Source organism: Chroicocephalus ridibundus, chromosome 11 (genome assembly GCF_963924245.1).
Source record: "Chroicocephalus ridibundus chromosome 11, bChrRid1.1, whole genome shotgun sequence".
NCBI classification, from domain to species: domain Eukaryota; kingdom Metazoa; phylum Chordata; class Aves; order Charadriiformes; family Laridae; genus Chroicocephalus; species Chroicocephalus ridibundus.
The window spans coordinates 11,293,839-11,318,604 of record NC_086294.1 but is presented as its reverse complement, the minus strand read 5'-3'; the positions used below and the strand labels follow the sequence as shown (position 1 = coordinate 11,318,604).

General features: G+C 37.4%; 1 protein-coding gene across 2 annotated transcripts in view; it reads right to left on the bottom strand.

Annotated features, from left to right (window-relative positions):
* Nucleotides 1-3,789: 3,789 nt before the first annotated feature.
* Nucleotides 3,790-24,766, bottom strand: part of CPEB4 (cytoplasmic polyadenylation element binding protein 4) — a 44,816-nt gene continuing 23,839 nt past the window's right edge. Inside the window, exons 4-10 of one of the 2 annotated variants that reach the window (XM_063348616.1) lie at nt 18,403-18,426; nt 16,282-16,455; nt 13,739-13,828; nt 12,990-13,108; nt 11,959-12,073; nt 11,579-11,760; nt 3,790-8,221 (exon numbers count right to left, since the gene is read on the bottom strand). In XM_063348616.1, the coding sequence (XP_063204686.1) occupies nt 7,994-8,221; nt 11,579-11,760; nt 11,959-12,073; nt 12,990-13,108; nt 13,739-13,828; nt 16,282-16,455; nt 18,403-18,426 (932 nt within the window). In that variant the 3' untranslated portion in view covers nt 3,790-7,993. The remainder of the gene's footprint in view (nt 8,222-11,578; nt 11,761-11,958; nt 12,074-12,989; nt 13,109-13,738; nt 13,829-16,281; nt 16,456-18,402; nt 18,427-24,766) is intronic. The other variant, XM_063348617.1, reaches the window with a different exon arrangement.

Sequence of the window (24,766 nt, the reverse complement as noted above, 5' to 3'; positions counted from 1 at the left end):
AAAATTCAGAAACACTTGGCATGAATGTACTCCATACACAAACCAGTACTGGGCATGTGCTTAAAGCGACAAGCACTGTCTTGAAAAACGACACTTTGCTAAATTGACAACTTAATGCTTTCACATGCAGAGCAAGGCATAAACAACCACTAAGCAAACTGATCCCGGTTCATGAGTCAGCAGCAGTGCAAGATGGTGATTTAGATTGAGCAAACATTTTCTCAAACGTTGGGATAGAAAAGGTTGGCGGAGACTTTGGTTTTTTTAAAGGTATTGCTCTACGTGTGAATTGCTACCCTTCCACAGATTACAAAACTGCGTTAAGAGTTACTAAGGCACACAGCGAGTGTCAGCTGCAGCTACGCTGACGCTCTGCCATTTAGGTAAAATCAATGTTCTTCACTCACATGAAAAGTAAAGCAATTCACCCAACCATACAGTTTTGGGATAAAAAAAGGCCACATAGCTGACAGCGATAAAACGAAGTCCATTTCTAACTTTAAGATTAATGCAAAACCAAAAATGTGTTCTTGCTGTTACCCTTTACATGCATTGTGTTCAGAGGATTTAATCTCAGCTTTTACAACTCACCAAAATTAAATTTCAGAAAGAAAAACACAATCAAACACAGACCTTATGTATTTCCATATTTTATATATACAAGGAGGACTGAGAACTTTTGACTAGCAAATTTTGTGAAGGAACCTTACCAGGATAGTACTGCACTATGGTCTGCCAAGCTCCATGAACGAGGTGACTGGGGGAGCTTCTCTTAGTGATAGATATGTTCAAATAAATTAATATTTAGTATCAAATTGTCTCTCTGACAAGCCCTATAAAAAGTCAGCAAGTTACAGTTCATGTGTCATGAAAACAGGTGATATCCGATAGCATTAATCAGAGCATCAAGTTTCAGAAAGACTTTCTCCCCATCTTAAATGGGGAGTTTAGTAATGTATTTAGAGCACTCATTCAACCCCCCCGCCCCCTTCAATTTCTATGACTGCAAAGACAGCTGCAAGTGTATTCTTATCCCAGAGGCTGTTTTTCACACTGACAGACTGAATCAGCTTATTTTACACAGAGGAAGAGATGTCAGTGTTTTTTCCTCATCTATCCTTTCTGAGGCTATTATTTGTCTTAGATTTCCTGTAGGCAAGCAATGTGCATTTTGGACCGCGGCTGAGCGGGCTTTCACAGCGCTGAATAAACAGCAGCTGGAGAATCGGGACAGACAGTAGAAACTGCCCAACAACGACCTGACAGCTAAGAGACTCTCTTTAAAATATACCTCAGCCTTTAAATCTGTACTAGATGAGGGATATCCATCTCCACCCAAACGTAGTTTCTTCACTGACGTGGAATGTAGCAGTTCATTTAGTGGAAGTAGCACCCAAGAGAAAGCTGGTGGCTGACTGCGGTTGATGAGCAGTTTGCGCTGAAAGAAAATAGTTGAGATTCATGTACTGTGGAAATTCTGAAATTCCACCCAGCAGGCACACCTCCATCTTCTGGAGTCTGCCTGTAGCCTTTATTTATAGTTTCAGGACAAACTGAAACCCAAAAGGGATTTGTTATATCATCTTTCCTAGAAAGTTACTTCTCAGCAATTCAGAATCAGCCAAGGCCATCGGTACCAAGAGTGATTATTTTTAGTTTTGAACGCTCCAGACTTCTGGCATTTCACCTTATCGAGTTGAAGCTTTTAGACTCTGCCTATGTAAGAAAATTTCATTTCATTCATTCAACAAAGTATTTTGCAATCTTCAGAATAGGAAAATTTCAGAATGAATATACACATCCCCAGCTGTAACTCAGATGTTGTATCCTGATAAACACCTCTAAGTTCATAGCATTTTGAGTTTAAATCAGTCAGAAACAATCCTTGTTTCTGAAGGATGTCACTAACTCCACCACCATGGCATCAAAGGCTTAAACCTCCCCAGATTCCAGGACCAAATTTCAAGTCTATCATACTTGTTAAAAAACATTATCAGATAAACCACTGATAAGCACATGCTTTCTAAAAGACCATTTGCACTTGAAAACAATGTCAAGAACTTGTTATCGCATTGGGAGAGGCTGAACTATGACTATTTCCTAACGATACCAACGCAGAGAACAGAGAGATAATGCTTCCGTTACCAGCCAAGTCACACACTAAAAAATGGTCAATACGGTCTGGTGCCATTCGGCTGGCACAAACTGCAGCACTGCAAAATTCACTATTCACTGGGCAGACAACCCATCTCTGGCCTCTGTATTTTTGATCCAAAGGGTAACAGCACTTTCTGTTTACTTTTAATATATAATATTCACCATTTTAAGGGTTTGGAAGTATACTTACGGAGTTACCGGCGAAACTTCTAATTCTTGTTTAAAACTAGTTTGTAAAAACATTAGCTTCTAAGTGTGCATCATCTGAAGCCACTGGGAATCGAAGTGATTAGCATCTTGCAGAACGAATCCCATTATAGCTCAATTCTGCAAGATCTGCATTTCCTGAAGCACCCACAGGAAAGAGTGATACTCAAACATCTATTTAACATTTACGCCACCGTTCCTTAGACGATGGCACAGGAGATGAGTGGCTCAGATGCCAGCAGCAAAGTGCTGGCCAGGGCAGTGGGCACAGTGCGATTCCTGCGGCAGTAACCTATTTTGGGCAGCAGTTTCTTCTCACAAGGTACAGGCGCGTATTCCAACTCACGGTTCCACTTACCAGAGCTACTTCCAGACCAATCAGGATTATACTTCATTGAAGCTTAGCTGCTTGTATCAAAGTAAGAAAACCAACAAAGTTTGTGGAATTCTTAGCTACTGAGGATGCAAAACTTGAATCCTTTATGCACGGTTCCTGTTGAATAATCCTTGAAGGGCAGGTACATAAAGTTGTAACACTTCACAAGACTTTTTCGGACATTTCAAGTTTAGGTATTTTAAATTAAAGAATGACACTAGCAAGCTCTTTAAAATGCCAGACTTTTTCCTTCTGCTAGTATCAGATCCCAACCACGAGACAATTCAAAAAGAATCCTTGTCTGTCCATGCCTTGCTTGGCTCTACTCTGACCCTAGCCTGGTTATCTTTTTGTCCCAGCTGCACAGTGGTTTCTGACTTACACACGTGCCTCAGTGGCATTCTTCTCATCTAACATGTCACCTGTGCAGTTAGCTTGATTTCGCAGCTGTGTATTCGTTTTCATCTTTGTCCCTATGAATTAGCTGCAGAGAGGACCAAGTAGAAACAAGTGATCAAGCTACAGTTCTTTGCCCAGGTTGATACACTTAAGGCTGTGCAAAAAAACAGAAACGGCAACACTGAAACTGCTGAAAGGCGGTTCCAAAGCTACCCACGATTTCTAACGAACACTCAATAAGCACCAAATTCACAAAATTAAGTAGTTAGCATTCAGCATTCCCTAAAGACAACATCTGGACACTAGCAGTAAAAAGGGTTCTTCTCACAGCCTGATTCACAGTCCCCTAGACGTCGCCCCTTCCATTTCGGCAGCGTCACACAGTGATTTTGCACCAATTTAACGCAGTGTTCAGAGTATGCGCCATCTCTCAGGTGGTTACACCCTCCCTCACACACCCCCTACAAAGCCATGCTCCACGTTTTGGCTGGAACAGGGCTGCAGAACTTAGCCTAAAGCACTTTACACATCACCTAGCCAGACGTGTGCTGCACGCTTCATCAAAATCACCTCCCCGAGCCCCATGAGCTTCGGCCACAAAGGAACATGTTTCTACAGGAAGCTTAAAATAAAAAGGTTAAGAAGAAACATTGAGTTAAAAGTTTTATTCATTCAACATCTCACATTACAAATATTTAAAAATTATATGCATACTGGTATAAATAGTCATTTGCAAACTATTTAATAACATTAATTTTCACTAGCACTTCAACAAATGAACTCTTTAAAAAAAGTAGCTTGTGTTATATAACTTAGAGTAGAACATACAAAAATATGAACTTAAACGTGAAAATGACTTTAATAAAAAATGAATTACCCTTATTTAAAATGCTATAATAAATACTACAACCTCCCCATACACAGTAAAAACTATATGGAAATTCAGCCAAGTAGTACAATTAACTGACATACTTAAATAACTTTTCCTTCTGATAATATGAGCAATACATTGCGGGGAAAAACATATTAGGGATTAGTAAAAACTAGACACCCACTTGCTAAAAGTTGCACTTCCAAAAAATATAACAAAAAAATCTGATGAAAATTATAAAAACTAATTATACTTTAAAATTTAAAAATATAAAAAATAAAACAGTTGAATACAATATTGTCCCAATTCTTACAATGCTATCACAGTAGCTTTAAAATAAGATAATAAAATAAAGCAAATGACCAAAACCTTTTATTCCATTTTTTTAAAAATAATCTCAAATTTACATTAGTAGAAAGATTGATTTCTGATTCTTTTCTTTAGAAACACCAGCAAGAAAGAGGATTTACTAGAACAGTAGAAAATGACATTTTTAAATGTCTGCAATTAAAAACAAAGAATTACACTGCAAAGATCTTCCAGAAGTCTGAAATAGGTATTGCACATAACTTGAAGTTAACTTGCCACAATTCATCACATTCAAGTTTTAAATCACCTTTTAACAGAAGGTTTTAACTCTTCAAAAACAAAAGGGGTGAATTATCAAGTCTTTCCAACAGCATCCTTATAAAACGCTAAATTCATTCACTGCAAGTTTTAAATTTGCATTCTGCAGAGGTCTGTGTATGGAGAAGTATATACTATACCAAAAAGCACGGGGCAGTGGGGTTCCTTTACATATAAAATAATCAGAAACACTTTATTTTACATTGCAAAAATAACCATGTAATTACTCTGTAACTACATTGTAAATACATGGCCGGTGCCATGCTAGTGTGATAAAACTACATGCTTATTAACCCCTTTGCAAATCGAAGTGATACCCTAAGACTGGTAACCTAATTACATGTTAATTATGTTTGGAGCTACACGGTAACCCCAACTACAAATCCCATGTAATCAGAAGGACATGTAATCACTATTTAAGTACAGAGTAATGTATATAATTGTTTATGCCCTGTAAATCGAAGTGTAACCAAATAATCTGTAAACACGCTTGTCACACAATCACAAGTGAATATTAGTAGAATAACAATTTCTTACATTAGTCATGCATACTAACATTACATGCCTGCCACTTAGCAGGCTCTCTTTTATTCTTTAAATATAATTTAAAAGAGCAGACACATTTCTGCATCAAACACCTAACATCAATTTTTTATTAATATTAAAAATGGCTAAACATTCACCAAAAACGTCTGCATTTGTGTATAATTTTTAAAAACTTAGTAAGAAGCGGTAGACAATTTCGATGTTTCTTTAAATTTCTACACTATATTTATGCATTTAAATTTCATGGGTCTAAAGACAGTGTCATTTGTCACTTTCATGCTTTTCTTCTTTAATTCTCAACTTTACATATACTATTTCTTAAATTATATGTACACCAAATACCTGGTGCTGGGCTAAGATGTTTAAGCAACATGCTTTCTTTTCTCTGCAGATTCTAAAATAGCATTGCCAGTGCACAACATCCATAATTCAAAATGTATGCAGAGCACTGAAATGTATAAAAAGCAGAATATAAGAAAATAAAATTTATTAAAATTATTTATATTAAAAAATGAAGTATATGAAGATCTCTCAGTAATAAAAGTACAAAAAGCTACTCTTTGCAATATGAAAAATTGAGGTATTGCATAAAGAGATATCCCGTCAGTGAAAAGTGTGCCTAAAAATGCTCACTGTTGGAAAAACAAGATATACAAAAGTAGTGCATAACAAATATACATTATGTGCATGACAAAATAAGTTAGCTACAAAAACACTGTACCGAAATTCAGCAGGTCATGTACAAAGGGAAAATTATTATTCAAAGCTAGTTCTCAAACAGTGTTATTTCTTGTAATGGTAACCCATCTCACCTGTTTACTGGGTAGGATCGGCACAATAGCACACCCCAAGCCACCTACAAGCATTAAAAAAATTAAAGGAACATTCCAACTATAATTATGTACTTCAGAGAAAAAAAAGTCCCTGACAATCTACACAAGAGCACTCTGCATTTGCATTACTGTTGTCAATATTTTCAGGGATTTCATTAAAAGCAGCTCCCTTTCTATACTTGACTAGTAGACAGCAAATGTCTCCATTTTGACCTTTGGAACTTGGTAAGGTATAGTTCATTAAAGCCTGTATTGAAAATAAAAACTGCTTCTCATAAAGATAATCTGGGCCAGGGGAAGGGGACGAGAGGGGCCGACAAAGGCTTTTAATGGAGCAGGTGTTTCCCAAGCAGTGCTGAGGCAAGTCTTTGGTTTGAGAGAATCCAGGATGGTACCATGCCCCTTGGGCAGTTCAGAAGATTGCCACTAAATCGGTTTGTTTGCACACTGCTAAATGAGCATTTGACAAGTTGGCCAGGGCGTTAGTTCAAAAGTAATAAAAATAATTTTCAGAACTACTCCTTCATTCAACTATTTCAAACTAAACCCCTGCACCCACTCTTTATCATTCAATTAACATGTACTGTGTTAATGCTTCTCAAGGTAGAACTTATTTATAATAAAGCAGGCATTAACTTAGCAATGTTGGCACTTCAAATACCTGTGTTTCTTTATTTCCCCATATTAAGTTCTGAAGAGGTGGAATCTTAGTTGGGATTCTTTCTACAGGAAGAGTAAGAAAGGCATATGCACACTTGCACCATTTCATGCACAAATTCAGAAAACAGTGCAAAACAAGACTTGGAAACTACTTAGGTTCATGCCTTCTGTTACAACTAAGTTAGAGGGTATTTAAAACTAACTTTATATCCAAGATGGGAAACGAATAAGCAGCCAATTTTAGTTCCTGTGACACAATGGAATATCAAAACTTCAGTAAAAATCAGTGATATCCTTGAGGTATCTTTAGGTTTTCTACTTTTTCACGTCAAAATGGAGAGCAAAGGCTGGCCCCTGATGAATGTTAGTATATTAGGATATAGAGTTATATATAGCCATCAAAAATAAAATCTATATATTTATCCTTCAGGAGAGGAAATGCCAGTTAACTAGTTGTCATTACTCTAGCTTTGGTAGGATTTCTAGGGCTGTAACAAGACAATTGAGTTCTCTTAAAGAAAAAAAAGTGCACTCCCCCCTCAGTAGTAACTTTACTCAACTTTTACATTCAGGAATTCTTAAAATGTAATCATTTTGATGAAAATATAGTAAGCTCTGCCTATCTCATTAGTAATTTGGATGTGGGTGGTAGTCAGAGGCATGGTCTGAGCACATACCGAGCTAAAATTTCAGCCTCGAACCCTTAACAGGTTGTAAAAAAAAAAAAAAAAAATCATTATTATAATGCTGCTTCAACTTTGCTCATGCATTTTTGTTGCTTTAAACATGCTCTTTCCTGTTGGTAGGTAAATGCTAACTTCATCCGTTGCTGGAAAAATCCGAAGTCGAAACAAAAAGAGAGGCAAAAACAGGCTTCCCTGGGGGAAAAGTGTCAGAACAGACCAATAGTGTTATTGTTACACGGTTATTTTAATAAAAGTATTCTTATGTTCTTTATTAACAATAATTTAATTAAAAAACCAAAATACTCTATTGTTTCAATTCTCTTTTCTTAATATTTTTCTCTCCTCTAAGAAAATGTTGCATGAAATTAAGTGTTCTCTCGGTAGTAAAGACAAGAGAATGCAACATATTATCAATACGAAAAGGAGTTCCCAATACAGTTTTCAATGACAAGATTCTACAAAATACCCATATTATAGGTCATTCTTTCATTATACTATTGTTAAATTACAGACTACTACAAAAGGACATGCTATCTTGAATAATAGAAAGGGTAGGGTGGGGTAGGGACAATCAGGATAACAGAAGAGTGCACTTAATTTGAGGCCTGCATATGAGCACTGCAGTGATCATTTAGTTCCAGCGGAATGAAATATGTCTTGGGCGATCTCCTCCCTCCTTCACCAGGGGCTTGTGGAATTCCCTGCCAGCGCGTGAATGGATAGCAGCCCAGCAATATTCACAGTAATACTGCAGACAGGTAACATTAGCACAGAAAAATGGAGCAAATTTTCCACCGCAACGGGCCCCCTGACATTCATCACAAAGCTGATCATCCAAGACATATGGCTTAACTTCCACCTGCATTCAGAAAATGAGAAGAAAGTTTACAATTCTTAACAGCAACGTAGATAATGACAATTCCACGCTATTTACTGCATGTGTTCTAGCAGGATCACAGTTCTGTAGTAGGGAACATCACACTCAAGAATTTTCCCCCTCATTACACATGATCATCATCATTAAACACCCAAAACTACCGACACCCCAGAACAATCCTGCTCACGTCATCCTCCTTGATCCTTACAAAAACCTTCAGAGCTGACCATCAGTATCACACGTGCTGTCACTAATTTACAGACTGGACCGATCAAGCCACTGTTACAGAACTGATACATAGATTCTCATCAAAACTCTGGAGAATTTTGGGGGTTTATTTTTAAGTATGGTGATGCACAATTCAGCTCCTGCCCTTTCAGGTAGGAATGTAAACTGTTTACACAACACTGTAACTGCAAATATGCACATCATCTGCAAGTGTCAATGTCTGAATTTCGAACTTCAAAAAATTTCATTTATCATCTTAATAAACAGCACATTTCTGTTTTCTTTTTCTGTGGCTTAGTCCTCTCAGCAAAAGAAAACCTACCTAATCTTGTTGGGATCAAATGAGAAGCTTAAAATGGAACTGATGGCCACCTACGCTGTTGGCATTAAGGGCCAGATGATGAGCAGTAATTCAGTACAGCAGACAAGAAAGGAGAAGAAAAATTTCTTCACGTTCTTAACTGATGATGACTCACAGGAACTTACCAGCTGGTGCTCCAAGGATACATCTACACTGCAACATCTGCAGGCTCCTAGCTTTTAATCTAGGCATTTGAATACCAAAACCAAGCCTGCTGTCCTGTGGGCTACAAAACCCTGCTCACAGCACTCCAGAGCGCTTTCTCTGTGACAGTCACAAAGCTTGCTGCTTGCAGTAGCCAAGCTGGCTAGAGCACAGCTCGTTTAGACATGTCTGCATGTTTAAATCACAACTGCAACACTGCCATCCCCTAAAGGCTCAGCTTCACCTCAAAACCAGTAATCACCTCCACTCCCATTCCTGCGCTCCACAGAACTGTGAAAGGTCCATGTGACATATCAGAAGCACAACACAAAACTTCACGTTAAAAAAGCACAGGTACAAGTTCCTTTTCTAGAAGCGTTTCCAAGCCTTCTCTGAAACTCATTTAATAAGGTGTTTTCACAAACATTTCCAAATAGCAGACTGTGACTGGTGTCTTGACTGTTTACCTGTTATCTTGGCATCTGGCTTAGGGATGCTCCTTTCTGTATTTCGCAAACCTCAGAGGGATGTCAGCTTATTCCAGTAAGGACATTCACAAGTTCCTGTGTTTTTAAACTTACCCAATTTTATCACAGTCCAGACAGGGCACTGCAGTAGTTTAATGCCATTTGTGCTTATAGTACTTATAAACTACTTGGAGACAGTACAGCAGCCCTTTTTTTGGCCTCAGCTTTTCTCCTCTTCCACCACTAGAGTTCTGTTTTTCAAACACCCCTCCATGCCAACTCAGAAGAATGAAATTGTAAAAGAGCAGAGGCAGACACCTAACACCACATCCTCCCTGCATCATCTAGTTTGCGATATAGTTTGTGGCTGGGTATTCATTGATAAGCATCATCTTCTACAAGTGCTAAGAGGAAACCTACAAATATGCTATGCATGCCACCTTAATGCAGCAATTCTGCTGCTCTATTACATCTACTCAGACATATTCAGAGGCCAAACTACAGCACAGGTAATTATACCTCTGCTTGCTTTAGCCTGTTACTGCGGCAACTGGGTTTTGTGCGAGTTTGCAACCCATAGATAACAGTCAGAGTCCTCAGCATATTTATTCAGCATGTGCCGATGTGCCAAAGATGGCCTGCAATTGTTACTTGTGCTAGTGGCATCGAGGTTTCCCAAGTACAGAGAAACAGCGTAAATTACAGCAGCCTCATCAGGCACGTTTACGGTGGCAACAATCATCAGAAGCTCTGCAGCAGCGGGTGCTGCAGCCCACTGAGCATTTAATTTGCATTATCTCTTTAAAGGGCACACCCTTTAGCAGGACCTCCTTGCCTAATTTTACAGGAGATCCCTTCTTGTTACTAATTTTGTTTTTATTTTCATAGAAAAACTTCATTAGAAATAATTATTAACAAAAGTAGTATTGCCACTGTTGCATTTTTGTATCTCATGCACCTAACGCCCCTTATAATGAATCCTCTGAGCGCTTATCTTGCCACATTTCTTCTTAACTACACACAAAATGGGGAAATAAGGAGAAGTGGAAGGAGAGAAGGAAGAGGAAATAGATTGCAAAATCTTTGCGAGAGTTCACAAGAACTTACTTAAATTTGTAGTCCCACCAGCTTCAATGGACCTATTCACCCAAGTGTCTGCTTATGCAAGCAGAAGTTGCACAAGGGCAGCCCAAATTATTTGTTCAAAGCCGTACAGAACTTATTTCAGAGCCAAGATTAGAACAAAGACATTCCGATCCACAGGCCCACAGTTAAATTGTTCTTACAATTCTTCTACCCAAGCTTTATAGCCAAAGCAGAAGTGAAATGATAATCAGCTAAGCAGCCAAGTTTGGGTTTTTTCCTCTGTAGTAATTATAAAATTAAGATCAATAATGATAGTCATGTAAGAAAAACCCAGAGACAAAGCATGAATTAGACAGAAAGGTAGATGTAAGGATCCGAGTTTCTCAAAATTGTGGCCTGAAGATCAGTGTAATTGACAGTGTCACATTTTCTATAGATCAGAGGGCAGAGGCAAGCAAACTGCAGATCCACTTGGCGTATTACTTTAATTTATAACATTAAAGGAACAAAATAACTGGACACAGCCTTTATGTAGGCTGTGGAGGATGACTGTGCTGCTGTAATGCACATTACCCAGTTTACAATGCATCACTAAGAAGCTCTTCAGGAACATCCAGCACACAATGTGTAACACTGGGGCCAGATTCTGCCCACTTTCTCAAAAAGATGCAGAACAGGAGTAAGAACTGCTCCATCCTTGGCAGATACCTCATTCCCTGACATTATACAAACACTACAAGTGCAAATACTTGCAGTGGGAGTATATGACAAGTGCAATATTCTTACAAAAGGGCAAGGCAGCTGACATGCTTCCCATTATGCTAAGCAATTTGAGAAAGTCTGCTTCACAGTTGCCTCCCACGTTCCAGAAGCAACAGCTCTGTACCACTCCTTCATTTTTATTCTGTGTTGTATCTAAGTGGCACAATCTAACCCTAAATATGCAATTAATCTGATATAACATTTACAGTCTTCACAATGACACACATTTACATTGAAAAGCAGTTCTAGAGAAAGCACTGAACAAAAATAGAATATGCTTGAAGACCTTACCCGTTTATCTATCTCTCCATGCTGCAGCTGAACAAAGCGAGCACTGATAGCAGCTATGTAACTCTGTTGATTAGAAAATGCAACCCGCCCAGCTCCTTTTGGGTACTTCAGCTCAGGGTCTGTGTCAATTCCAGCATAGCACACCCCTCCATACAGCCGATCCATTATCATTGCAAGTTCCACTAAACCAGAAAGGAAAACGAAACAGTGGTGTAGACTTGGCAATTTTTTCTAAAAGCATCAAATGAAACAGTCCACTTGTATTCATGTCCCCCACTGTAAGTGTCAAGAACACTTGCTGAAATAGCTTGTTTCCCCCGTTGCTCCCCAAATCAGACTGCATATTCAACATGCCCAGTGCTGCGGAACACGCAGTGTACCTGCTCGTAAAGGCCGAGGAACACCACCAACAAAAATGGTTTTTCGTGGGTCAAGAGGCTGTGAACCATCCATAACAAAATCACTATCACTAAGGTTCCAAGGCCGGATCTGAACCTATGGACAAAAAGCCTTTTTTTTTTAACCATTCACAATTCAAAGCTTTAATATATAAATTAAAACAGTATCCTAACAAAGAAAACCTCTTAAATGGCTGTACTTTCTAAACGCATTTTCTACTCATTCAGTAATCATTTCTCAAAATGAAATGGTAATAAGCGCTGTTAAGACAGACCACTTGATCGCATTAAATTTCACCACTTCCTTGTTACCCAAATTTCTGGGAAAAAACTCACCCTCTACTTACACATTTACTTAATCATGACTGAACTGCACTGCATGAACCGCATTGGTGCATACATATCTACGCTATTCATGTTCTTCCAGCCAAGTGCAAGCACTAGACTAACGTTATCTCAATGCAACAGGCTCCAGTGCACAAAGTTGTGTGTTTATGTGTTTATTTACTATTCAAAACTAGCTGCTTTATATTTGCTTACAGCTGGCCAAATTTGAAATACAGGAATATAGCAGAAGTCTCTCCAACTACTAACACATTCGCATCAGCCCCAAAACCATTTGTACTAATAACTGGCAGGTCAAAGCTGTGTTATGGTGTGGGTTTTTTTTTAATTTAATTTGCCTCTGTCAAAACATGTTACATGCAATACTCAGACAATATGAATTCTACATTTTATTCAGCAATAAGCATAAAATACCTGGCTGTAACTATATTACATCAGCAATGGTGAAATTCAGCAAACCTTTTTCTAACAAAAATATGCATTTTTAAGTAGACTAAAAAATTTCATAATGTCTAGTTTAAAAATAAGTTGGTCTTTTTGAGAACTTAATTTGACACCTTAAAGAAATTTAAATATTAGCACTCTGAAGACAGAAAAAAGGCATCTGAAGAGAACAATTTCTGGTTATCACACAGGAATTGTGCAGGCGCCCTGACAATTCTACCTACCGGTTTGTCTTTGATAGTGGGGCTGGAAACACAAAGATAGAGCTTTCCATCTTCTTCAATACACGCATCAATCAGTGCCTGTACAGAGCTTTCATCTTGGAACAGCAAAAATGCATATCCTACAAAAGAGAAAACAAATACGTAACTTCTTTTGTCTATTTGCCTATAGGATAATAATTTAACCCAGAACTATGCCTGGCACCATGTCATCATGCTACCATACAGTAAGGGACAAATTTTAAGATGCTCTCATACATTTCCAATCCAGCCTCCTGCAAGTCCTCTGCAGAGACGCGAAGGGAAGCAGGGAGCTTGCTGATCAGCACGCTCTCTCCCTATTTCCTTTGAAAAGGATAAGCCAGCAGTATGAACTAACAAAAGCCACAGCTGTAGAGGCAAACCTGCCAGGATAGTTGTTAATATAAGGGACAAATCCTTCCGAGATTCAGTGGGGCATTTAGCCCCTTTAAAGAGGACTAGTCTTGACTATTATTACAAAAATGAAGAACAAGGGGAGAAAAAGGAAAAGTGGAATAAAGTAAAACCAGGAAGTTAAGGAAGAATTCTTTTAGTGCAGAATAATTGCAAAGCCACATTCTAAATTCCACCAGTTTATAACAATCCCAAGGATTCAACTTTTTTCCCCCCTAAACATCAGGTCATTATCACAAAAATCTTGTCTGAAATGGAGTCTTATCAAGAAAAATTATTCTAAAATGCTCATATGTTATTGATTATCAGATATTTACCTTTAGGAGGAAAATAAGATTTGCTCTCTGCCTTGTGTGGCCAGTCTACAATCAAAGGTCCAAAGCGACGAAAACTAGCAGTGATCTCATCTGTAAAGAGAGGAGGAAAAAAGCATGAATTGAAATTACAATTAACTGTAAGGAAGACATTTGAAGAACACTGATTTCAGGTAGCTTCATCCTATAAATAAACATTCTGTGACCTTAAAGGTTCAGCAGCTCAAAGCAATGCTTACTAGCTGATGAGGAATCTTTATGACAACTCAGAACACACATCAGAAAACAAGACAGGTCAAAGATCAAGCTTTTCTTTCTACTGATGATTAAAAATAAAAGCTCCCAACTTGCTAATTTGCACAAATGGAGCCACTGCATCTATACAGCCATAATAACCCAGCTTCAACTATTCTCCCACAAAGAGTTTAGAGACAATTTGCTGACTTGCTAGCAAGCAATCAGCTCTGCCAATATGCCTTGTAATTGCAGAAAGACTGGGAAAAAAATGAAGGGACTATCACAAGACCCAGCCATGCCTGTTCATATCACATGCCAGTGCCACATGTACAAACACTATCTGAGCCTGACCCCAAACTAACAGAGTAAACTTGGGACATAGTTACATAATTTTATAGGAGAAATGGCAAGAAGAGATTACCAAAAAGCAATTCTGGCATCCATTTCAATTCTCCCTTTGACCTCAAATTACTGGTATAAATTTGCATATGCCAGTCCCATAGAAGTCATCTGGTTGCAATTCTGTTCTTGAAATTGAGTGATCATTCCTTTTTCTTTCTCCACAAACACACTCGAACCATCGCTGGTTAAAGTTCTCAGGACAAGAATTTTTCATTAAAAAATTGAAACAAAAAGAACAAACTTCACATACTGGAGCATCATCTAAAGCATCATCTGAGCATCACAGTGCTCACGTGTATTCTGTTTATGGTATTATAGGGCTTTCTATACTAGCACGCTTTTGGGGGTTCCTAATACACAATTTAGAGGATGTTCCCCATTCTCAAATCTGGTTAAAAGTCCAAAAAGGTGTTACTAATTATGTCTTTTTCAGTTGTTTACACTCTTTGATGGCATTGCTAATGAAACAGCAACCGAAATCCACTTCACTAACAGCTTCTCTGTGCACTACAGACCATCAGGAACATATACAGCAATGGTAGCACGCCAAGGTTACACGCTGATGAAGATATAAACCAAGTAGAACAATACTTACTACATATCTTTTCTTAAAATCGATCTCCATTCAGAACAGCACGTAACACAAATTTAGTGTTAAACTACACACATAAAATGCTTTCTAGAAACAGGATCAGAAAAACCTTGGAAACTCCGCTGTGATGTAGATTTTAAATCGTATATTTATTCTCCTTATTCTAATTCACACTTGTACATCTAACAGGAAGAGCACTGACAAAAGCAACTCTGAAAAATTCCAGCTACCTTCCTAGCACTGGTTTAGGAAAGGTCCTACTTTTCAACAACAAGGCTCCACAGAGACCAAACTATCCACCCGCTCATCTGCTTTTAAAACAACAAAGGTGACAAAGTTAGAAAACAAACCAACCCACAACAACGACAAAGAAAACGGGAGTAGAAAAATCATTTTTCCTCTTGTAAACGCCATGTTGTATTTGACCTTTTAATAATAAAGTAGTTATTATGTTTGACATGAAAGTCAGTTTGTCACATCACAGTGGTACACACTGCAGTGCATTACTATCGCTCTCCCTGACACAAGAAGTGGGTATTAAAACGATTCTGTGATTAAGAAAAACCAACTTTTCAGCTTTAGAGTTGCTGTAGTTCTTTTAACCACTACGCCAGCATGCTCATACATAGAGAACCATGCTGAAATGAAGCTTCACAACACTTATCTGTATTTTTTTATTTGTTTTTTTAATAGCAACCGCAGTATTCTGTCACCTTGGTCTGTATGATGGACCCACCACAAATTCCTGGTTCCTCACTGTATGCAACTGCCTCTGTACAGATTCATTCCTGTCCGAGTTCTCACCATGCACACATTAGAAGCTACAACAGGACATAATCATTGCTGAAAACAACCTCCGAGAACTACACATAAGCATCCAAATAAAGAGCTACAACTTACTATGTTACACAAACTTTATAAAATTACTAGCAATACTTTTCCTATTACTGCCTTCTGGTGACTATAAAATGTTTGCAATGTATTTATGAATTTCAACAGGTGATCAGTATTTTTTTAATTTTTGCACCACTATCCCTTTTTTATAATTTTCATACTGTAAAAGTCAGTTAAATGTGTGGTAACATCTGATTTTGTTCTCCATTGGCAGAACAATGCTATAGCCTAAACTAGTTTGAGTTATCTCACATTTGCCATGGACTGAAAGTGGCAACATGCAAAGAGCCATTTACATATCAAAGCTTTTCCGTAGAGTTTGGAAAACAACCATTCATTAGCTAACAGACAAAACGTTTCGCACACCAGTTCTGTCATTAAGCCAGAAGGAGCTTTTCTGGGTAAGATTTTCTGGGCGTACCTTCATCAATATCTGGTGGCAGTCCGCCGACAAAGACTTTACGGGAATACCGTTCCACTCTCTCTCCATTCTGATGGGAGAAGCAGTGAGGTGATCCTAAACCACTGTGAAGAGTCTGATCCCCACGCCCATCATCCAAGAACCCGTCTTCCATTGGAAACAGTGAAGATTGACCTAAAGAGGGGGTTAAAAAAAAAAGAAGGAAAAAAACACACTAACAGAACAAAGCACACACAGTTTCAATAATTGTTTAAAAATGCACTAGTTGCTACATTAGCAGTAGAACTGTTTGCAATCTTCCCTTTTCATGAGCAGTTATGTTCTCAATTTCATATGACCCTTGCAGTTTTCAATATAATTAAATAACTCAAATGCATTATTTCAGAGAAAACTTCTTCATAACTGCACTACAACTAATGAAAATTGGAAACAAAAAAGTATTTCTAATGGATGCTCAAGTTGACCATGTTCCATTATATTTCATGTTTCCAATTAGATTTCTTTTAAAATGGTCTAAAACCAGAAGAGGATATTAGCCAATTTTTTTTTTCTGGGACTTTCCCAATAGCAGACATCACTAAAACCTGGGCTGTGTATATCATTTTCTAGTGAACAGTTTCTTACAATGAGTAGATACAATTTCACACTGCAGATGGGAAAACAAGAATTCTACCAGCTAAATATATTACACATTTAAATTACCTGATATCAAAATATATCATAAACCACCCACTTGCAAATAACAAAAATATCCTGATAAAACTAGGAAGACCCGCTGTAATTTACTGTAAATGACGACTTAAAACTAAGCAATACTGTGTCATTCCTAGAAGCAAGTTTACTTAGATGTTACAACAGAGTTTCGTTAATGGACTCGCTCTAAGAGAAAATGTTGTAAGCGTGCTTCCCCTCACAGCCCAACGTTCTTCTATGATAATCCTTTATCATAGATTTCCTTAATAATATTTATTACTTTTAAATAAGATCCTTTGATTTATAAATGCAACTGTATAATATCATAAATAGAGCACACAAGCTGATCTCTTTCATAAATTCTCCTTTTAGTTACACTATTCAACCTAGACAACAAACTGAAGAGACTTCTACTCATTTAAGGAGCATTTTAGGAATAAATAAATATATATAAGGAAAGTAAGCAAATAAATTATGCTACAAGTTTTAGGATACATTTCCTTTTGCCTATGATGCAAAATACTATGTCTGCTTTTTCAGAATTCATTACAATCTGCCACAGTAATGTACTGGTAAGGTTAATTTATCCTGCTCTTGCTTCCTTCCTTTGAAATAAATTTATTTTTAAAAAGAAAACATCTTGAAAACAGAAATTTTGACCAGTTCCAAAAATCAAACAGCTAACAAGTTGAAATAAAAAAATACAATAAAATCCAGAGTCCATAGAATTAATACGAATAAAAAATGGAAGGCTTGGACAGCTTGCTTTACTTAAAATTTCAAGAATCTTTGTACACCTTTAATTAAAATAAAAATCAACTACAATCAGGCCTATTTCTGTACCTAGGCAAACCTGTGGTTCCTCCTATGATAAAAATATTGTAATATAGACTGAAACGTTATTTTGTTTTCCCCTAGTGAACTGATGCACATCTTTTGTTTCATCTCTTAAGACCCCAGTCCTGCAGGTAGTGTTGGAAGGGAGCAATTCTCCATACCTAAACAACCTTTTCAGGTTCACCAGCATTACCACAGCTGATAGATAATTCAACATGCATGCTTGCAGGATCTGGTTCTTTAACCTAGCAGGCCAGGAAATATATTCACTATCGTCTATGCTGCATCAAGAAAACCATCAGCACCCAAAAGAACCAAAATAAGCTTCTCTAGCATTGGCATTCATAACACACACAAACACAGCAACATAGCTCTCCACTGTAACAAACCATATAGCCGATGTCCGCTGTAAGGATTTTGATCATTTCCGCCTCAATAGTACTACTGTGGAGAACTACCTAATTCAGTTAAAATGTTTACTTATGGCATGCAGACTATGTAAACGTATGTGAAACTGATGCTTTATAAATTTTGGAGTTTGCCCTCTAGTAACAATGTCAACATTAGAAAATTAAATAGGAATATTATTACCTCGCCTTCTCCCATATGTCCTTGCTGCATGTTAAATGAGAAAGAAAACAGCCTTTCAAACATTGTTATAAGGACCAAAAGACCTTGTTTTATCGCCTTTATACTAACTCAGTGATTCTCAAGCCTTTTCATACTCCAGGTCATTTAAAACGGTGTTCACAAACTGACCTCCCCCACCACCCACAATACCATGCCTTCCTTGCACCATCTCCTTTACTTATTGACAAAGCATGTTGATATGCGGCTGACAAAGTATATATGTTTAGTCCAGAAGACTTTTTGAAAACAATTTTAATTCTTAATTTGCACAAGTATTTTCGAACCTATTCCTTAATCCTCTGTTAGGTGTATGCCTGTAAGTAAATGGATCTTTTGCCATGCACCAGGTCTCCCGACACGTCTGCAACGTACCATGCCCTCCTACCTTGCCAAGTTCAAGCATACTCTAACACTGATCTTCATTGGAACTGTAGGAAAAGCCCTAACACAAGGAAAGCGGAGGACTATTGTGTTAATTTCTCTTTTCAAATTAGGTTGCTATAAAAGCTTTGCAGAACCCACAAAATCCTTGGTTAAATTATTACTGGCAAATAACCAGCTGAAAAACTTAAGGAGAAAACATCACTAAAACTGCCTTTCAGACCTCCTGTAGTCTGTGTACAACAGTATAGATTCTGTGTATATAGTGTACCACCTTAGTACACTTTGCTGTAGTTATTCGACAGCTACCCCCTGCTTCCTACTTTTCATTTTACAAAACAAATCAATTTACCACTAAAAAATACAACATTTTTCTGCCCTGGCTTCCAGGACCCATTGTCAGAATATGGCCAAACTTTGTAATCAAACTTGCACATTCTTTCTCTTTTAATCTCATTAAAGTCTGTGTCTGAAAGCAGGCCAACTGTTTTCAAAACTTGGTTTCTCCTGGCAAGCGCTATGAGAAACTCTGAGCACATCATGCATGTTATTTTGCTTCCTCATTCAAAATTGAGGCTGACAATTAGTTTAAGCATTTAAATATTTGTAAACCACAACAGAACAGTAGTCGTTTCCTCTTTCAAAATAAAAATCATATCAATCCTATTTACTTCATGATTATTTAACATCTGTAAGATCCTTTTACTTCTCTGATCTTTTGCTGATAGAGATATTCACTATAAAAACCAAGAACAGAAAATAACAAAGCCCTAGTCTTCAGACTGACTCATACTCTCGAGCATTAGAGAATCTTAAAGGCCAAAGACCTTTACAGGTATAATTTTTCCATGGTAATTTTGAATTTAGAAATCCAAGATGCTCACATAGTCCTCAAAGTAGAAAGTTTTAAGGAACTAGTCTTTCATAGAAAGCAATCAGCAATCTTACTGCATTTCTCACGAAGCTCAGAAGCCTTTGCACGTTTTAGAAAACATCAAGCACTTTCAAAACCAGCCCTGTCTATAAAGCCATAAAAATCTTGCTTGTGGTTTCTAAATTACTAACAAAACCACACAAACTCCTTCACTCGGTACACCCACTCTTGGCAACAAAGCATGCAGCAGAGATATGATTCTCACTGCAGATCTGTGACCACAATGTAGGTCAGCAGACTCCTCACTGCTTTGCCACCTGTGGCACTCAAAGCAATAGGATTTTTCTCCTTTACCAGTACAGAAAACAATAAAAAAAGCTCAGCCACCGCCTAGGAAGTATTTCCAATGCCAAATACTACTGAAGAGGTTTTGAGAACCAAATACTAAGATAACTTTTTTTTCCTTCTTAATTTGCTTTTCTTCTGCATTTGCTTCATCTAACCCACAAAATACCAACATTTGACATTTCAAAACATTTCTGAGGAGCCAGAGTTTATAAACTACCCCAGTGCAGCACAGATACAAACTTTCTCTGCTCAGTGAATTCAGAGCTCATCACATGCCATTAATTTCACACAATGTAATACACAAGACTGAAAGTAAAGAATGCTCTTTTGGCAGGCCAGGAAGACAGCTAACTGTGATTTACCAATCCTGTCTCTGGCTTTCATAATTTCAAATTAAGAGAAATCTTGGCTATGGCAGTACCCTAGCTAAACTGCAACATAAATGAAGCCTTAAGGTAACTGTTACCAACCAGAGAAAAGGAGTTAATTCTGAAGATCAGGATGCTTGCCTATCCCCTGGTGACAAATGAGACAACTACAACATTGGTTTGGATTCCTCAAATCTATTTTTCCTTTCCCCATTTCTTCAACATTTCAGATAATTGACTAAAGGGCCTAGAACAGATTTATTAATCTCATAAGATACTGGAGCAAGAATTATGTTACAAAACCTAAAAAATGCAAAGTATTTATGCAACCAGTTCAATTGCTTATTAATAACCTATGCAGAGATATTTTTCCAATAAAACCAGTCTGAAATTTAAAATGCTATTGGCAGCTGCTTCAATTATTTTGTCACCTCAGCCCTCCCTGCAGCACTCCTTTCTGCATAAGAAATAAAGCCATATAGAAAGCCAATGATATTTCGCAAAAATCTGCTGTCTTTACTTTCAAGGAACTTAATGAATAAGGAACCCACTCAAATTTTTGTGTCTTCTCTTCATTTGAGACATGGGCTCCTGGCCATCTCCCCCTCTCTTTTCTTTTCTTTCTTGTTTTTTTTAAATTTCATCTTTTCTGTCTAACGTACCTCCAATTAAATGTGTTAAGCTTCCTTCTCTCTATAGGAACCACCAAAAAGACTGTCAATATGTTATGTATAATCACACATGCAATTCTGTATGAAGGATGCAGGTCCCCATGACAAAGATATTCTGTGGAAGAAGCATGAAAAACATACTCAGGAGTCCCAAATCACTTAAATCCCAAACTTACTACATAGTTGTCCTGCAAAAAGTGTGCCCAGGCTGAGTGTCCTGTTTAATGGTTCTTGCTGCCTTCCAATCTGCAGAATGGTAGCAATTTCAGGTGTATTTTGTGCCATTAACTGTGCAAAATTTACATAAAAAGGTCAGCTAAAGAGCAGACTGCTTAAAGCAAAGGGACCAGCAAGCAAGAGGATCCGTATCTCCTGTGAACCTCCTCCCAACTTTCTAAGGCCACATTACAACTAGGAGAATTACACAAGCATCCATAGTTAATATAAACATCATAAACCCCTGGAATGGAGAGAGCAACTGAATGCTCAAAATTTAATTATGATTGTACCTTCATTCTCACTACCCTACTGTATTTGTTTTAAGGTATGTAAAGTCTAAGTGGATGTTAATACCTGTCCAGTTCTGTACCTAATTTAAAACTTTAGTCCAAGAGTTCCTCAAGGCAGGGATCCTGCTCTTTACCTTGGCACAGACGCCAATATATTAACACACTGCAATCTTTTACATTAGTCAGCAATACGCCCTCATTTCTTTCCTCTCAAAGATCAAACCAGACTAGTTTCACTAATGAGTTCCACGGAATTTCGGGTTTCTACGCACGTTAATCACTGCAGATACCAGAGAAATATTTTTTAAATTTAAAAGGGACAAATATTCATGTTGACGTTTTACATAACCTGACTGTGAGAACAAGTAAGACCCAATCACACCCTTCCACCAAGCATGAGCTCTACCACTGCGACAGCTTCCCACCATCCAGCTCCAGCAAAGCTAGGAAACTTCTGTCAATTTGCATATACTCTTTCATGTTCTACACCAATCATACAGGCTCTAGAAAAAATAATCAAGCTAAACAAGATTTTGCTGATGTGATCCCAATTTCATAAGCTTTCATGAATGAAGTAATGATTTTAACCGCTGATTTTTAGGGACAAAAAGTGACAAACAAGAAACTGCAGCACAAATGAGGGAACCGCTACAGGGGAAATGGGCTACAACTCTTGCGGATGAAAGCAGTAAAGAGTAGAAGAGAAAACGAAGCCTCTATACCATCATCAGCTATTTAAGTATTATATAAATGGAGAACAGTCTAAGAGTGCAGATTTTTTTAAAAAGGAAGATAAAAAGGTTTTCTCTCAGACTATCTTGAAATCTCTCCATAATACTTAAAAACTTCTAAGTGTAGATGGTCACAGGTGGCTAGTTTCTTATGCTGGAAAGCAAATATGATCAATACATACACAACTTTCAAACTTTTCAAACTTTCAAACTTTCACTGAAAACGTTTACCTTGCTAGTCATTTTCTTCCCCTAAACACAAGATAGGGAGATAATTTGGTGCTGGTCTGTCTTCTGTTTCACTTAGGACTTGACTTTCACAGAAACAGAAGTATCAAAGTTTCACGGGATTATTTCCAAATGTGAGCTAGATATCCTTGAATCTATTATAGAAAATATTTACGCTTTCTTGAGATTTATTTTTAAATTATAGAAAAATAATTTCAGTACTATCTGGTTTTGCCATTCCAACAGCAAAGCCTTATTTCTAAATTATTCTACACTAAACTGTATTTTGTAATTGTAGCAAGATTAACAATGCTTTGCACAAGGCCATTAAAATATGAACTCTAGTATTTTATTACCTTTTTTCCCCCCCTTCTATTCCCTGAGGGCAGGTAGGGTTTATTATAACTCAAGATTTAGATTTTATCATCACTTCATGTTTCACAATGCATTTCATATGAAATGCATGGACCACATGTTTCTACCACAGGCACATTTCACAAGTTCTATAAGGTCATCTCAAATCCAATTTCACTAGCGAAGAATTTAATCATATCCTTAACCAAACAAAAGCAGAAAAATGAAAATTATAAAAAACGTCTGTATTTAACCTACCTTTGGTTAAATTGTCTCTGTATATGGAGGAGTAATTCAGAGACCAAGGCAGGTATTTTCAGAGGGGCATATATACTTTCTAGTATATATAGTATAGTATCTGCCAATATGTGTATTTCTTCCTATTTAAAAGAGCCTTACAGCTTAAGTCTTAGATGACATTTTCAATAGGAAAGCAGGCAGTGTCACTTTTTTCCTCCTAATTTATATTTAAAGAAACACAATGTTAAAAAAGAAAAGCATGTAATGAGAAATACAGCTCTAGTTTATGTCCAAAATGTCCAAACAAATGCTGAAAAACAAGAGTACTATTGTAGATGCAAGTATTATGCTTTATTTCAAGTAAAGCTAGATGCCAGAAGACAAGTATTTACCCGTTCCTTCTGTCAAGAACACTAACAAAACTAAGTTTCTGATATTCCGTAGCATTTGACTACAGGTCTGACTAGAATCTTTCATTTTAAATTCCAGGTCAGTGTCATGAAACACAACCGACATACAAAAAGCAAACCAATTTCTTTTCTTGTAAAACCCTGAGGAGAATCTACCTATAAAAGCCTTTTAGCGCTGTCTCTTCTGATGGTGACACTTTTTTTACCCAGGGCAGTGCTTCCAGCTCGGTCAGTCCAGCCCAGCATCAAGTTCAAATCTACCTTTGCGAGAAGCTCAAGCTAACTCCCAGACTGGGCAACCAGGACAAAAAGTCCTAGAACATGCTTCCAGCTTGCTAGTCAAGCATAAGCCTAAGGGGAAATGGGAAGAGGGGGAAAAAAAAAAAAAAAAAGGTTAACTATGAAAACACTGCAGTTAGGCTTGTACGAGAGCTTTAAAAGCCACCACTGTCATTATTCCTTTGCTGCTGATGCTCTCACATAGTCTGCCAGCCTAACACGCGGACTAAACCTCAAAATATCATCTTTCATACATTTCAACAACCACTTAACTACTCATGAAAGGTGAAAAATCAAGTCCAGTCTCACTCCTTTCAAAAATACAGAAGCTTCAAAGCTAACTTTGAAGTTTTCTTCACTATCAAATAGAAGAATACAGAGAAATCTCCTAAACAAATCTGCTTTAAATCCCAAGCACAGCTACAGTTTTGTCTACAAGTTGTCAGTATTTTTTCCATAATTACAACTACACTACACTGGGTTACTGCAAATCAATTTAAGCCGAAACCTTAAATATCATACTTATTTGAATATGACTCTTCCCTCTCCTCCAGGAACACCTACAGGATCAGAGATAAGAAACCAAAAGCAGAAAAAAGCAAATCATGGAGCACAACCCTCTGCTGGAGACTGGATGTTAGTTGGAATTATACGTGTATTTCAGAAAAGCAGGCATCCTACTGCTGGTGTCACTGAGCTTTATTTTATATTAATGTATGACTTCTGGAGAATAGACAAGAAGCTATAAAAATATCCAATCCTTTCCCTCAATACATTTTCCAGTTTATTATATGGAATAATTGGCAGCATTTATCTTTCGAACACTTAAACTATTACTATATTCACTTTAAAAATAAAAAATTATAGGCAGAGTTTGCAACTGGGAGAAGGAAAAGTATTACACAGCTTTGCCAGCAAAGAGTCTATCAGGT